General features: G+C 39.4%; 1 protein-coding gene across 7 annotated transcripts in view; it reads right to left on the reverse strand.

The window, feature by feature from the left end:
- Positions 1 to 14429, reverse strand: part of LOC119017738 (CUB and sushi domain-containing protein 1-like) — a 405003-nt gene that overhangs the window by 100177 nt on the left and 290397 nt on the right. For all 7 annotated transcript variants that reach the window (XM_037094673.1, XM_037094672.1, XM_037094678.1 and 4 more), the window contains 5 exons: positions 11948 to 12139; positions 8303 to 8429; positions 7467 to 7678; positions 4611 to 4802; positions 2415 to 2553 (listed from right to left, as the gene is read on the reverse strand). In XM_037094673.1, the coding sequence (XP_036950568.1) occupies positions 2415 to 2553; positions 4611 to 4802; positions 7467 to 7678; positions 8303 to 8429; positions 11948 to 12139 (862 nt within the window). The remainder of the gene's footprint in view (positions 1 to 2414; positions 2554 to 4610; positions 4803 to 7466; positions 7679 to 8302; positions 8430 to 11947; positions 12140 to 14429) is intronic.

Genomic DNA, 14429 nt, shown 5'->3' on the forward strand with positions numbered 1-14429 from the left:
ATCAAGAGTCACTAGTAGCTGGGTCAACAGCAGTCTATTTCAGCTGTGATTACTAGAATAGAATACAATAAATAATGACATAGAAGTTACACAACATACAAAAAACAACCAAAATCAATATAACTTACATACAAGTGAAACACACAACATTACTGTAAGATTGCTGTAAGTATGAAAAGCATCGCATGTCAGCAAATGAATATGTACTTAACTAGCAATAATGAATAAATGCAAAATAAATCAAAAGTAAAATAAAAATGGTCTAACTGTTACAACAGAGGGGAATTATCTTTCTAGCTGAAAAACATGAAACCAAAATTGGGTCATTTCTTCTCCTTTGGCAATCTGGAGAAAGTCCGCTCTTCTTTTATCTCATTTGCTACATTTGAGACTCAAATCTTCACTTTTGCTTCAGTCATAAGCCTCTAGCCACCATGACTTGTAAAATATTCACCACTGAGGCACAATCTTGAAACCTGAAATGCAAATAAACACTGCCCCGTTACCAAAAAACAAAACATGGAAATGGTCAGAAAAACCCTTTCATTTACTCATGAATTTTCTTTCTACATCAAGGCTAGAAAAAGTCTGTCTGCCAATGAACAGTATTTAAAATCTTCTTCAATAAATATATATATTTTATTTAAAGATGCATTGGAAGTCATTCCTAACTTTGAGATGATTCAAAAACAAAAAAAATTGGCTGATTGAAAGTCTGACAATCAGGAAAAATTTCAATTTGAAGCTACAGCTTTTAAAGATCACTTCAACACAAACAAAACATTCAGCTATTTTGGCTATGTTAAAACTGGATTCAACTGTAGTGTTTTAGGCTGATGTCTATTAGAGGGATGCTTTACGCAGTGAAATGGGTTTATTACCATAATGATCATCAACTAATTCACATCAGACTGATCTGGGCCTGTTTCCTGACTTTTGTTTCACCTTGTGTGGGGCCACAGTGAGTCATTCCACGTCTACACTTACAAATAAACTTGCACACAACTCATGAACAAAGTCCATGGAGGGTGATGCATTTTTAAATTTGAGCAAGAAGAAAAACATATTTCAGAAAATGCTTTGGGCTCCCGTCCATCCGTTAAATCATTAAGTTTGTTTGCCATTTTTAATGTTTTCTCAGGTATTTGGATAAACTTATTAAAAATTAACATCATCAGTGAGACCATTGCTCTGCCCTGATGTGATGCAGACACATTACTTCAAAGTTCAAGAAAAACACACATTGTGGTGTTATTTACAATCTGTTCAGAACACTGCCTCTAATAAAAACTTAATTTCACGTTGTCCTCCACCAACATGAAGAGCCTTTTATGCAGCAAATACATGAGAAAGGTCCCAACTAAAATCTTTGCTGAGAAACGATGCAGTCTAATTCAGAACACTTTAAGGTAGGAAACCAAACTTAAAACCATCCTTGAAAATGTCAGAAATACCAGCTGAGTGACGACGTTGACTCCACAGGCAAAGACAAACACCACACCTGATCAAAAATTTAGAATATATGTGTCAAAGGTAGTACATACAGGTAGTCTTTTACACATAGACCCCATTTAGCAGTATGTGATATATATCAGGTCACAGTTTCTAGATGAGGAAAAACACATGTTAATGTAAGGTAAAAATGTGTTCTGACTGGAATGTGCTCACACCTGGCTGGTAACATGCTGGGATATTAGGTTGGTGCAAATGCAATCAGTCCAACATGCTGTCAAGATATCTGTTTTTAGCTAACGGAAAACATAACTAGTTGTAAAAATTTAGAGTGAGGCTGACTGTCATGCCTTGAATTACCAACATCTATTCTGTGTCACAAAAGTTCAACAGAAGGCTGAGAAAAATGAAAACAATATGGGTGATAAAAACATAACAGAGTGAGAAAAAACAAGTGTGTACAATGGTGTGTGTTGCACTCGTTCTCGCTGCTGATCTGCCGTTAACAAAGCATATAATCTATGTAGTCACAGAGTAGCCTCCAAGCCAGATCTGTAAAATGTTGAGAAAAAAATGACACCTTTTTTTTCTACATGAAAGAAATAATGTTATGAATGATATTTAAGGATTTAAATTAAGAAAAAAAATGCCGTAGACAGTGTTTAACCAAGTTTATAATGTTACCCCTAACTCACTAACTTCAAAACAACATTAATTTTTAAGGGACTCTGGGGCTGATTTGCTGCCACCTCAAATCACTCACGCACAGGTTTTGCTCTGGAGGACACAGATTCAGCCTTAATGAGGTCAAGGATATTGTGCTAAAAATTAGAGGTGTGAACTCAAAGCTAGGATCGGCTTGTTTATTATCCGAAAACCATATCCTGATCCAGATCCTATTTCAATACCAGGTGTCAATGGGGTGACAGACAAACACAATATTTTACATTTAGGAGGCTTACCTTTTGAAGATAAGAGCAATGACAAAGTCAGGGTTCACTCTGATCCTCCAATCACACTCTTTCCCTGCGGGGTAAGGCTGGGGGTAGTTCGGAGACAGAATTACTCCAGAAGGCCCACTGACGTTACCCCCACATGTCGCTGGAGACACACAGAGAGAGGGAGAGAGAGAAAGAGAGAAAGATGATTACACAGCATTGTGCACGGGGTAATTTGAAAAGAGAATCACCCCTGATTGACCACTCATATTACCCCCCCAGGTAGGCAGAGTGGAATTGAGTTAGTTAGTGATGGGAAGTATGGCAGAGGTTGGTTAATAGAGACAGAATTACCCCTGGTGGACCATTGATATTGTTCTTTCACCCTCTGCACATGTAGCAGGAGAGAGTGAAAAGAGCAAAAGAGAGATAGAGAGAGACTGCGAGATTTAGTTACAGAGTGTAAGTCTGGGGGCAGTTAGCGGAGAGAATCACCCCTAGCGGTCCTGTTATCCCACAACAAGCCAGAGAGCAGGAAAGAGATATTGGCAAGAGAGACAGATAGATGCATTCAAGCAGCAATTTGGTGATGTGAAGGAAGAATTTGAAACATAGAGAGGTGTCTTGGGGGTGGCGGGTGGGTGTGAACGGATTATCAACAGTGAAATAGAAGTAAACAAAGGCATTAACAGCTGCAAATCACTCACAGGCAGACGCACACTTGCACACTAGACTATTGTGTGTAATGTTGGTTTAATCTTAGGAGCTTTTGAACACCCAGGGATTCACCGCCTGAGGTGAAAGTGCAGGGGAGGGAAGCACATGCAGGCTAAGCTAAGAGAAAACAGAGCAAGATTTAAAGCCCAACGTTTTATCTACAGTCATGCAAAGCATGAGGTCACTGGCAAAGAGTCAGAGGTAACATCAGGAACAAAGCACAATGTGTTTCACAGGCATGGTTACAAGGCAAATTACTGGTGACCGCACTGGAGGACTTCCTGATAGTGGTGGCTGATAAAGAGAGAAGGAGATGGCAACATAAAAGGAGGTTGTGGTGTCTAACAGAAAGGCAAATGTCTGCAGCAAGTCCTGCTACATGCTCCAGGAAAATTTACCAGCCTGCTCACACTGTTTACATCGCACCTTCAGCTGTGTCCGATGTCATACCTCATCCGAGTTCTTGCACGACTGAAAATCCAGTAGCCCAGGACAATTATGGTAAGCTCTGGTAACTTTCCTCATCCACTTACCCTGACTAAACTGACATCATATTTCATGTCCAAGACAAGATTAACTTAAAATAACGGTAAGTAGCTCATCAGCAGCAGCCTGCAAACAGCTGGTCGCAGAAATCTTTGGACATGCTGCAGGCTTGTCTTGTACTAACATGCTGAAATTTGCAGGTTGCACGGTGAGGACACTGAGGGGCTTCTTGCTTAATTACAGTTTGTACCTTCTATTTCACAAACTCTGCTATTTCTATATTTTCTTTAACCCTAACCCAAGAAAGACACCCTTCAAGGTTAGGCGTCATTTTGTTCCCTTAGTGATTGAGTCAAGTGTGTCAAGAGGCGGTGAGGAGCAAAATGAAGAAAGAAAGCACACCTGAAAGTGGCAGAGTGAAAAACAAACTGCAGCAGAATAGTGTGAATGAGGTGTGGATTGGAAAGTGGATGCTCACTGGGCTAGAAGCAGCAGGTGGGCCTGATAGTGGTGATAATAGGCAACATGCTGTGGTTTTGCAAGTTTTTTGATGAAAACAAAATGACCTCACTGTTTTTCCACTGACTCTGAATTCAGGATGTTTTTGGCAATCCATTTTGAATTTTCCTTTGAGCCATGGTTGTCGATGCTTATCCCAACCGACTTTCCTCTCAGCACCTGTTCAACCTCTCCTTGATCTTAAAGAGCATGCCTCCAGTATAGAAAACCATCTGATGCTCCAAGCAGCAGCAGCAGCAGCATCATTTGGGATTAGCTCACCAGCAAGCTTCAGTTGATTTGCCTCCAGAGAAGTACATCAGATGTGGCACAACAACAAAAGGGCACCTGAGGGACCTGCATTGTCATGTTTGCTGTTTACTCTCTACACATCAGACTTAAGATGCAATTTTGGAGTCGTTCCACCTCTAGAGGTTTTCATTCAATCTTCCATTTTTTGATGTATAGCTGGTTTATATTTCTTAGTTTTCACTTTTTAATAGAGTAATGCCCACCTACCTATACATGTTGGAGGGTCAGGCTGCCAGTAGAACCTGTTATCCATCCGCACACATGTGATGGTATCCTGGCCTTGCAGCTGGTAGCCTGGATCGCACTGGAACGTCATACTGTCACCCGGCTCCTTACTGTCCCCATATCGAGAACCATTGACAGGGATGCCTGGATCATTGCAGGTTGTTGCTGTCGTAGCTGAAAGTGTGTGAAAAACAGTCAAAAAAAGCAGATGTTGACATAAAGTAGACATGTTGACAGTAGATATCCCAACAGCCACCGCTGTGATCCTAACAACAACTGCAGACAAAATTCTATCTACTTGCTGGAGATACAAGCAATAACTTGTGCTCTACCTGAGTTAGTACCAGTTAGTAATAAAAGTTGATCATCCATCCAATCAAATTTAATCTAACACTCTCTTTAGGCTTTTTAATTAGTGGCTCCCCCCTCAGGCTAAGAAGTGGTATATTCGGGATTTGTGACAAGCTGCCTCTGTTTGTTGGGGTTTCAGTTGTTTGGTTTGCATTTGAATTAAAATATACTGCAGTGCTTTCATTGGATCAATCAGAGTTTGAAAACCAAATAAAGAAATGTCCAAATGCAAAATATCTTCAGATAGATTTACCACTTGGGAAAAACAAATCTACGTCATCTACCGAAATCTGAACAAGACAGCACTTGCTGCTGCCTGAATCCTCATCATGAGCTGGAATCAACAACTAGTCATGAAGCTTCAGATTCAGTGAAAATTATAGATGAGATCTCGACCAAAGCCCTGGCCAGAATAATAGAAGAACAGGACTGCATAGGCCAGCCTTATGAATTACAAACCACAGTGACCATACAAATTATCTTTTGAGCAGTATTCCAGCAGAATCCAGAATCACAGCAAAACACAGCATTAAAACATCACATTAATCATATCTTTCCCGGACAACACAGTATTTATTCCATCAGGTCAGTGGACAGATAGGGACCCAAACGCGAAGGAGAGAGGAACAAATTAATTTTGTGGTAACATCACCCCCTAAGTCACTCATTCACTCAATCCCCAAACATTGCTTTAAATGAAAGAGCGTGGTGGTAAATAATATTACCTTTGCTTTCGTAAAACAACATGGAGGTAAACATAAGGAGTCATTACCATAATAATGGGATAACAGTGCTCTGATTAGCATGTTAGTGAGCGCAAATATTTATTTTTCTGAATATGTGGAGAATGGAAAAAACATGAGAGACAGAAAGCAGAGAATGTAAATATTTATGACTGCATATATATATATATATATATATATATATGTATGTGCGCACCCTTGTGTATGCCGCTATCAAGTGGAGGTGTATTAGCTTGCACAGGACTTGCTGGTTATAAATGGCTGTGTGAAAATGAACAAACTCTAGAATGTTGTGTGTGTATGTGTGTACACTGCAGTTTCCTCCTGCTGTGTGTGTGTTTCTGGATGCTCTATTGTGAAAAAGGAGCTGTTAAGGTAAGACGGTCCCAACTATCTGCTCTCCCGCTTCCCAACTTTTCTTACTTAGTGTGACTGATCGATTTTGCCACTACAGTGGACTGCAGTGACTTTGGCCAATGATTCCAAGTGGATGGTGCACAGACATTTTTGAGTAGGAGTGACTGAGACAGAAAATGCCATCCCACATTTATTGTACAGCTTGTCGTTTCTTTAAAAAATGGGGTGAAACAACAGCAATACTTTGTGTTCACTGACATCTCTATGAGGAAATTTGGTGGGGAAAAAATATATTTTTACGAAATTGACCTACAGAGACAATCTGAGTTTTACGGTTCAGAGCCACTGAAATTTATGGAAACGACTTTGTTCATTAGCCTTTAAAATGATTCATTGCATTTATTTCTAGTTGCGACCAGCAGTTCTATAGGGCACTCTGTAGGAGGCTTAATTTTGGCATTTGTCAAACTTGTGTGTTTTTCTGTGTATGAGTATGCTTATGCATCTGTGTGTGTGTGTGTGTGTGTGTGTGTGTGTGTGTGTGTGTGTGTGTGTGTGTGTGTGTGTGTGTGTTAAACTAAATGTCTGTGTTCATGTCGGATTTAAGGATTTGCCTTAAACAAAAAGGACCATAACTTCTCAACCGACTCATGTAACAAACTTTGTAGAAAGACACATGGAAATACTATCTTGCTATGTCTCCTTTCATAACTAATAAATCTGTAAATATTTGTAAGAGGCATCACTGAACCAAAAATATATTCCTACAGTGGTCCACAAAATTGTGTCCAACCTATAGCAATTGCAACCTTCTAAATATGAGTCGGAAACATGCCATTGAGGTCAGGTGTTTGTGAAGTTGTGTGTAAATGCATGCATGAGGGGATGTCTGCATGTCCCTGTCGATGCTATTGCGAATTTGCACTTGTTATAATCATTTTTAGTATTTTCTTTTAATCAATTCATTTCCCAAAACTGTGTCTTTAACAAAAACATGTCACAATGCTGTCAAATAAGTAATTAAGCAACTTGATCCGAGCCCAACTGAGCTACAGGTTCTTCAGGACTTACTGAGCCTGGCTCCTAGGTCCCGAGCTATTTAATTTCTCATTTGATTCTAGCTAAGGGTTTTTTCAGAAATCCTGTTAAATGCAGTATTATTTCCAGATTAATTATCTCATAACCAATATTAAATGAGGCTTATAAAATAACTAAAAAACTATATGTGTGATGAGTCTGTTAATGAGGTAATTTACTTTCTAACACAGCAATGAGTTTTTGCTTCATGTGTGGATGTAGGGCAGACCACCCAGTTCACTGATTTAGTAGCATCGAGGGATGTTTCCTTGATCATGTGAATTGCAAGTATAACAAAAGGTCTACTTACTGGAGAATTGTATAGAAAATCCTTGCTTGCTGATGAAATAATCAGAATCAAACTGCAGTGTGAGTACGTTGAAGGTCGAGTGGATATCTTCAGGTAAGGCTGGGCCAGACCATTCTTTCAAAAGGATCCCTCCATCTGATGGCCCAGATGGACCATCCCAAACTCTGAGGATATCGTGGCCGACCTCAGTGTCAAAGACAATGAAGTGGAGGCTGAAAAGTACAGAAATTATACAGGAGATCAGAGATACAATGCAAACATTTACACCTCTTCTTTATAGGGTAGTTTTAGCAAAAATCTTGTCAACCATAAAACGAAATGAGGCAGAGCTGACAATACACACACACACACACACACACACACACACACACACACACACACACACACACACACACACACACAGGAATGTCAGCAGTACCCTCAAAGTATTTAGCAACACCTTCTTGGCAGAATGAATAATGTGATGAACTCTTCCACACAGCAGTGGCTTTGACAGTGAACATTCATCTATAATTAGTGAATATGTCATTCCCCGACAGTCTTGTGAGTTTTACCTCTATAGTATGTGTAGAGCGAGGGCTGTTCATCATCATAAATAATGCTATTACTGCATTACTGCTCCTATTAAATGTATGGTTAGCCAGTAAGCTTGACCACAGCAAAGCAACATTGCAGATTCTTGTTAATATATTTGCTATCTCATTTGTTTATGAAAAAAAAACAAAAAACTCCTTGCATGTTTCCCTTAAGCGGAAACCAAAAAAGTGCAGGCTACACTGCAGGCCATCATCATACTCACAGTGGCTTCAGTATACATCCAACTGCTTCATAATTACCTGATTGTCTTGCCTGTGTCAGCCTCTATAGTCCAGGTACAGTGAAGGTTGTTGTCATATGGAGCAGGATATCCTGGCGACAGAATCCGCCCAGACACTGCTCCAGTTATGTGACCTCCACACTCCGCTACAAGATAGATAGATAGATAGATAGATACTTTATTGATACCGGAGGAAATTCAAGCATCCAGTAGCAATAACAAACATTGAACATACATTGAACATACATACAATATCAAAGAAACAGTAGAAATAAAAATATGGAATTAAAAAATGTTATAAAAATGTTTTGTACAACTGTATAAAAATATAAAGTGATATTAAAGGACATATAGTGATATACAAGGACATGAAACAAAGGGATGATCATGACTGGGAACAGTCCCCCCCCCCCTTTTTTTTAACATCATTCAGAACACATACAGAACAACATTTTGATCTTAACCAAATGAACCAAACACACATAAAGGAAAGTGTGATGCTACTACACATGCTAATACTCATATTAAACTGGGCAGAGCAACAAGAGTTCAACAAAGAAGAAGACTGTAGATATTAGAAGATATTGTTGACAACTTGCAGCCCTTTGCTATAATTCAGTAGTAGTAGTATTAGTAGCTCTTGCTCTCTGTTTTTGAAAATTTGTTCATCCCTTCACAGCATCTCTCTCAATTACACTCACTCATTGTCTCACAAAAGAGATCTGACACATGTCCTGAGTTGGACCAGGCATATATAACACTGTCGACACTGTCGCTTGTGTTATTTTTGTATTGTCTTTAGGGGAGGGGAACAAGAGAGACAACAGGAAGCTGGGAGCAGAATTGAACTCATCATGGTAGAACATGGTACACATGGTGCCCCATTGAGCCAGCAGATTGCTGATGATTAGAAAATTGTTTGGTAAAGGGGAGGTTTCATATCAGTATGTGCACTGTATGTGCGACTTAAGAGGGAACCATTAGCACAGCTCTGCAATCTACAATACCATGAAAACCTACTGTTTTCGAGTTACCCTATGCAGAATGCACACAAATACACATTCACATGAACACAGACAGAGTAGAAGATAATGACACAATCATACACAAGACCAGAAACATACTTCCGCAGTGATTCAAGCACATACACACACATGAATGCATACACCCACAAGACAACCAGTTGTTTCAGCCCCCGGTGATAGAAAACATAGGCAGGAGGCAACTACTCTGCTATGTTTTATCATGAAAAACAGGTAGAAAGGGGAAGAGACACAGATGCACAAAGAAAGAAAAAAAAATATTTAAAAAGCTGGAACGATGACAAAAGCATTTCCTGAAGACAGAGAAAGAAAGAGAAAACATGCCCACACATATAGAAAGGAAGATAGACAGGTTTACTGTGTGAATAGAGAACCAAAAAAAGGGACCAAAAGAGTCCGAGGCAGACCAACACTGGGTTTGACTCGATGTGGGATGGTAAGAGAAAGACAGTATATAAACAGCCTGAGGCAATGCCACCTCCTCATCTCAATGCTAGTACCTGCAGATATGGGACAGAGCCAGACAGACAATGTAGGAGACAGTCGGAGAGGCAAAAAGACAAACGCCCAAACAGACAGACAAAAAAGGAGGAAGATACAAAGGTAGCTATAGAGGTAGTTAGCCCACAGCTCTGCCAGCAAGAATTCTCCTGGTTGCTGGCTTACCTGATATAAGGCAGCAACAGAGCAGTTACAAATTAATGACTGACTGCAGAGGTACAAAGGGACACACTCACACACATTCAGCTAAAAAAACGGATACTCATTCACATTCATACCCACAAATACATTCACTGTGCACACCTATGAGTGCGCACTCTTTTTAGTTGCCATTAGCAACCACATCAGGCTACCTCAGAGAGCTCAGGTGTGCTGGCAGGTTAGAAAGACACAGGTTTGGCCCCGCCAAGGGAAATTCCAAATTAACATGTGCCAATTACCCACGTCTACCCAACAAGGTAGAAATACTTACAGGGGAAGAGCTTTAATTTGTAAAATATGCAAAGCCACACAATATTTATGGACAAGCAGGAATTATAGACATTAAAAATGGCAAATTTGTTTCAGGGATTCCAAACCTTGGAACAATACAAAGAAATAAATATTGAGTTTATGCTTCACTAGTGGCTACTGAATGGCAATCAGGAATAGGAATGGCCAGCTGTACATGCAGTGCTGCAGTTAAAACACAAAGCAGCTTTCACAGGTCCATAAGCAAAAGAAAGGAAAAAAAAAAAATCTACTGTGTCAAAGCACCTGAATCATTTGGCGCACTTCTCTCCTACCTAATTAAGAGCTGCCAAGTGCCAACTAAGGCTAAATCTGCCCTCTGGCAGCTTTTCTACCTCAAAACCTGAGAATTATTAAAATATATGCTTGATATGCCAAGTCAGAAACCTTTATTTTTGTCATTTTCACTGTCTGAAAAAAAAAAAAAGCCTAATATTCTGAGATTGCAAGGCAGCAGTCACATAGATGGCTGATTATTACATTGTGCTTGAGGCAGTTCTCATCATTTTCTCAATGTCTTGCTCTTTCAACTAAAATTTCAGATGACTTTTAAACACCATTAAAGTTGTTTTTCTCTTGCCTGTTTCCTTTTACGTTTCCTTTTCCTCCCTTGTTTGCATGACATATGCATTAGAAACAGGCTAAAATTCTAAAACTCACAGTATTTTGTTGTTTTAACCAGCTGCATGTATGATTGGCATTTAATATCCTTAGAATAAAACAAATCATCACTTTTGCTGTCACATGTTTGTTAGCTTTCTCATTAAACTTGAGTCAAAAATGATCTAAAATCTGACTCCTATTCCCAGATTAATCCTTTTCATAGTTAGTCATCCTATCACAGTTAGTCGGGGTATATAGTTAACTGACTTTGATGAAAAAGTGTAAGTGTAAAAAGCAGGCAAGAGAAGTTAATTATAAAGAAAGACAGGATGCAGCCATCAAATTTTGGATAAATCAATATTGTTTTTACATCACCTCACTTTCTAGCATCTAAAAAAAGTCTCCGATAGAATTTTCTATTTATTGTGCATGCTGAGAATAGAACAGAAAGCTAAGGCTCCTGTCAGAGTCTTTGGCATAAAATACTGCGTACACCTTCAGGGTACAAGAATGTAGTCTGTCTTACATTAAAAATGCATCAAAGTTCAACTGAGACAGTCATCCCCTTTTTGCACCTTAACCATGCCATCCTTAAAATACACAGACTCCTGGCGCAATAAAATCTCATGCCTGATGACATCCTGTGGTCTGAGCGCAGACAGTCCTGTGTGCACAAGTTGATGGATCAGAGAGAGCATTTTTTTGAGGAGAAGTGTATTAGTGTGACTATGAATATTCCCATGGACTGTTGAATCAGTTCCCCTGCCCTCTTTTCAAAGTATGCACCTGTATTGACTCAATCACTTGTTCACTCACTCTCTCTTTTGAGTCATCCTGCTCTTGCTGGTGTTCAGAAACAAGTACGACTAGCATGACTCTTGCCTCTCCCTGCTATATTTCTCATTGAATTGAAGGGAAACAAAAATCACCAAGAGGTTAATAATTCAGTTCTTGTAGGTCTGAATTATTGATTTGCAAAGAACCTACACATGTGTTGGCATACTAACCGATACAGGAAGGTAGTGCTTTGTCCCAGACACGTCTGTCACCGCTGAGGCAGGTCAATGTACTGCTGCCATGGAGGCTGTATCCAGGGTTGCAGGAATACAACACAAAAGTGTTGGCATAATGACCATCATCCTGGATCTTATAGCCATAACTAGGGACACCTGGCTCCTCGCAGCGTACTAGGTCAAAACCTAGAAAGAGACACACACACACACACAGAAACACACACAAAGATTAGGTCTTCCTGTCCATGCAGTGAGACAATATTGCATAAATGAACAGTGTGACTCAGAGCAGTTTTGGACAAGAGAACAAAAGGTCATACTATTCTCCTCCTGAATCCCACTACTCCCTGCAGAAATTTTGAGTTTAAATCACTGTTACTGCTGAAACCCTACATGACAGCTGCAGAGTGAGCTCATCCACATTTCTACTGAGTCAAATTGTACCCTTGTTTTTGATATTTAAAAAAATGTGTAGGTTTTCACATTTCACACACAACACAAATAAACTGTACACCTGAATGAGCACACTGCAAGGAATGTCTTTGTGTTTGGAAGATAACAAAGACCAAGAATGTTCTAAGACAGATGGATAAACAACACTGTCACAAACTTATTTGCAATCACTCAGGCAGTTATGAACAAAATGCCCTCAGTCAATTCAGAAGCGTCCAGAGATGATATGTGATGGCCAAAAACAGTGCATCGCTTGCTATCATGAACCGTTTTACCTTTGATCTTTGGATCTGTATAGTATATGAGCCAACTTACTGAAAAAAATATCATATAAAACCTATAGGGATGCACTGATGTATCACCCAAACATCTATTTTAGCTTATATTTACCTTGTTGACAACCAATTAAACATCACTGTCTGATCATTGATTTCTTACCGACTCATGATTTCCCCACCATAACTTTCTACGACTATGTAGGGACTAAAACATTTTTTTTAGCATTAAATATGTAGTTGTATTGGGGGCTAAAAAGCCCTTTGAAGCATCACTTTTCACAAGACAATCTTTTTTATGCGAAATAAGGATGTATTAGAGGTTAAGCCTTAGGCTTAAGGCTCTTCAACTAGCTGTGAAACATGTTATATGATAACTGATACATCAAAGATTCTGTCATGACAAATTAAGACTTTGACTGTAAAGAATCTGTGGGTATCTTTGTTAGAGAGTGTCCCTTAATAATTCTATTCGACAACAGCAATTCTTATCAATCCTCCTGACTGTTGAGCGATGTAATTATATTCAACACAATGCCTGCTATTTGTTATTCTTTGACAGAATCAGGACACAAAATCAGAATGCACTCATTGTCCAATCACAATTTACTCTTCCATACGGCCTTGTAATAAAATCTTTTACATGGCCAACTTTTTAAGTGAGCTGTCACTACAGTTGAGTGAGGTGTGTCTATGATATTCTGTCTGCCCTGCATCCATCTCTGTAAAACAGCTGCATCTCACTTCCGTCAGCCTTTCTCATTAATGTCTTAAACAGATGTGTGAAGTCTTATTACTCTATTAAAATAGCATTTAACACTGTGTAGTACTAAAGCGGTTTTATTTTGTCCCCAACCCTACTTGAGAAACCCTTGCCACCTCTCTTGCTCAGATGCTTGTCTCTCCTCTCTCCTATTTAAACCATCAATCAATCTTTCTTATCTATCAGCTTTGCAGAAGGTGTCACCTTCTCCAGTTTAATGACTTGGAGATTAACGGCTGTCTAAAGGTTTAACTGATATACAGGACATCCGTCTAGCATCCATATGCCATCTACTTTCATCCGTCTGTCCCTCCGTCCAGTCGCTCTTCCACTCCAGATGTGTCACTTTCCCACCTTATTTTAATGACTTACAGATAAACACTCCTCTAATAGCCTCTTTGACTTACACAACAGCTGGTCTCGCCTTCTAAACAGACTCTCTTTAAAGCCTTTAGGATGTGTGTGTGCGAGAGAGAGAGAGAGAGAGAGAGAGAGAGAGAGAGAGAGAGAGAAAGAGGGTGTTTAAGTATATGTGTTTCAAGCATTCATATGCTTATTTCCTTTTTCTGTATGCTTAGCATATTGGCTCTGGACTCCACCTTTGAAATTGCTCAGAAAAAAAAAATGTTGATCTCTTTTCAGCTGTCAGATGATTAAAAAAAGGAAAAGGCTTGGTAATTTGCTGACGGGGAAAGACTAGTCTTTAGAGCTTTGTAGTACATGACACCTATTTTGCTGTGGATTGAACAAGAATCACTTGACTGAGGCAAAGGACAGATGCAGGATATATCCACGAGGGCGATCTACCACAATCACAACCACTTGAGTTTTCAATTATAAACATCTACTCGTAAGGATCTTCATGAAGAGCTACTCAAAGTTTAATAAATCACACTTTTTGTGCGTTTGAGTGCGAAAGTGAGAGATGGTTTCTTTCTTTGGCCATACTTAATAAAAAGAGTATGGTTGGTTGGTGTCAGTAAAT

Source organism: Acanthopagrus latus, chromosome 4 (genome assembly GCF_904848185.1).
Source record: "Acanthopagrus latus isolate v.2019 chromosome 4, fAcaLat1.1, whole genome shotgun sequence".
NCBI lineage: Eukaryota > Metazoa > Chordata > Actinopteri > Spariformes > Sparidae > Acanthopagrus > Acanthopagrus latus.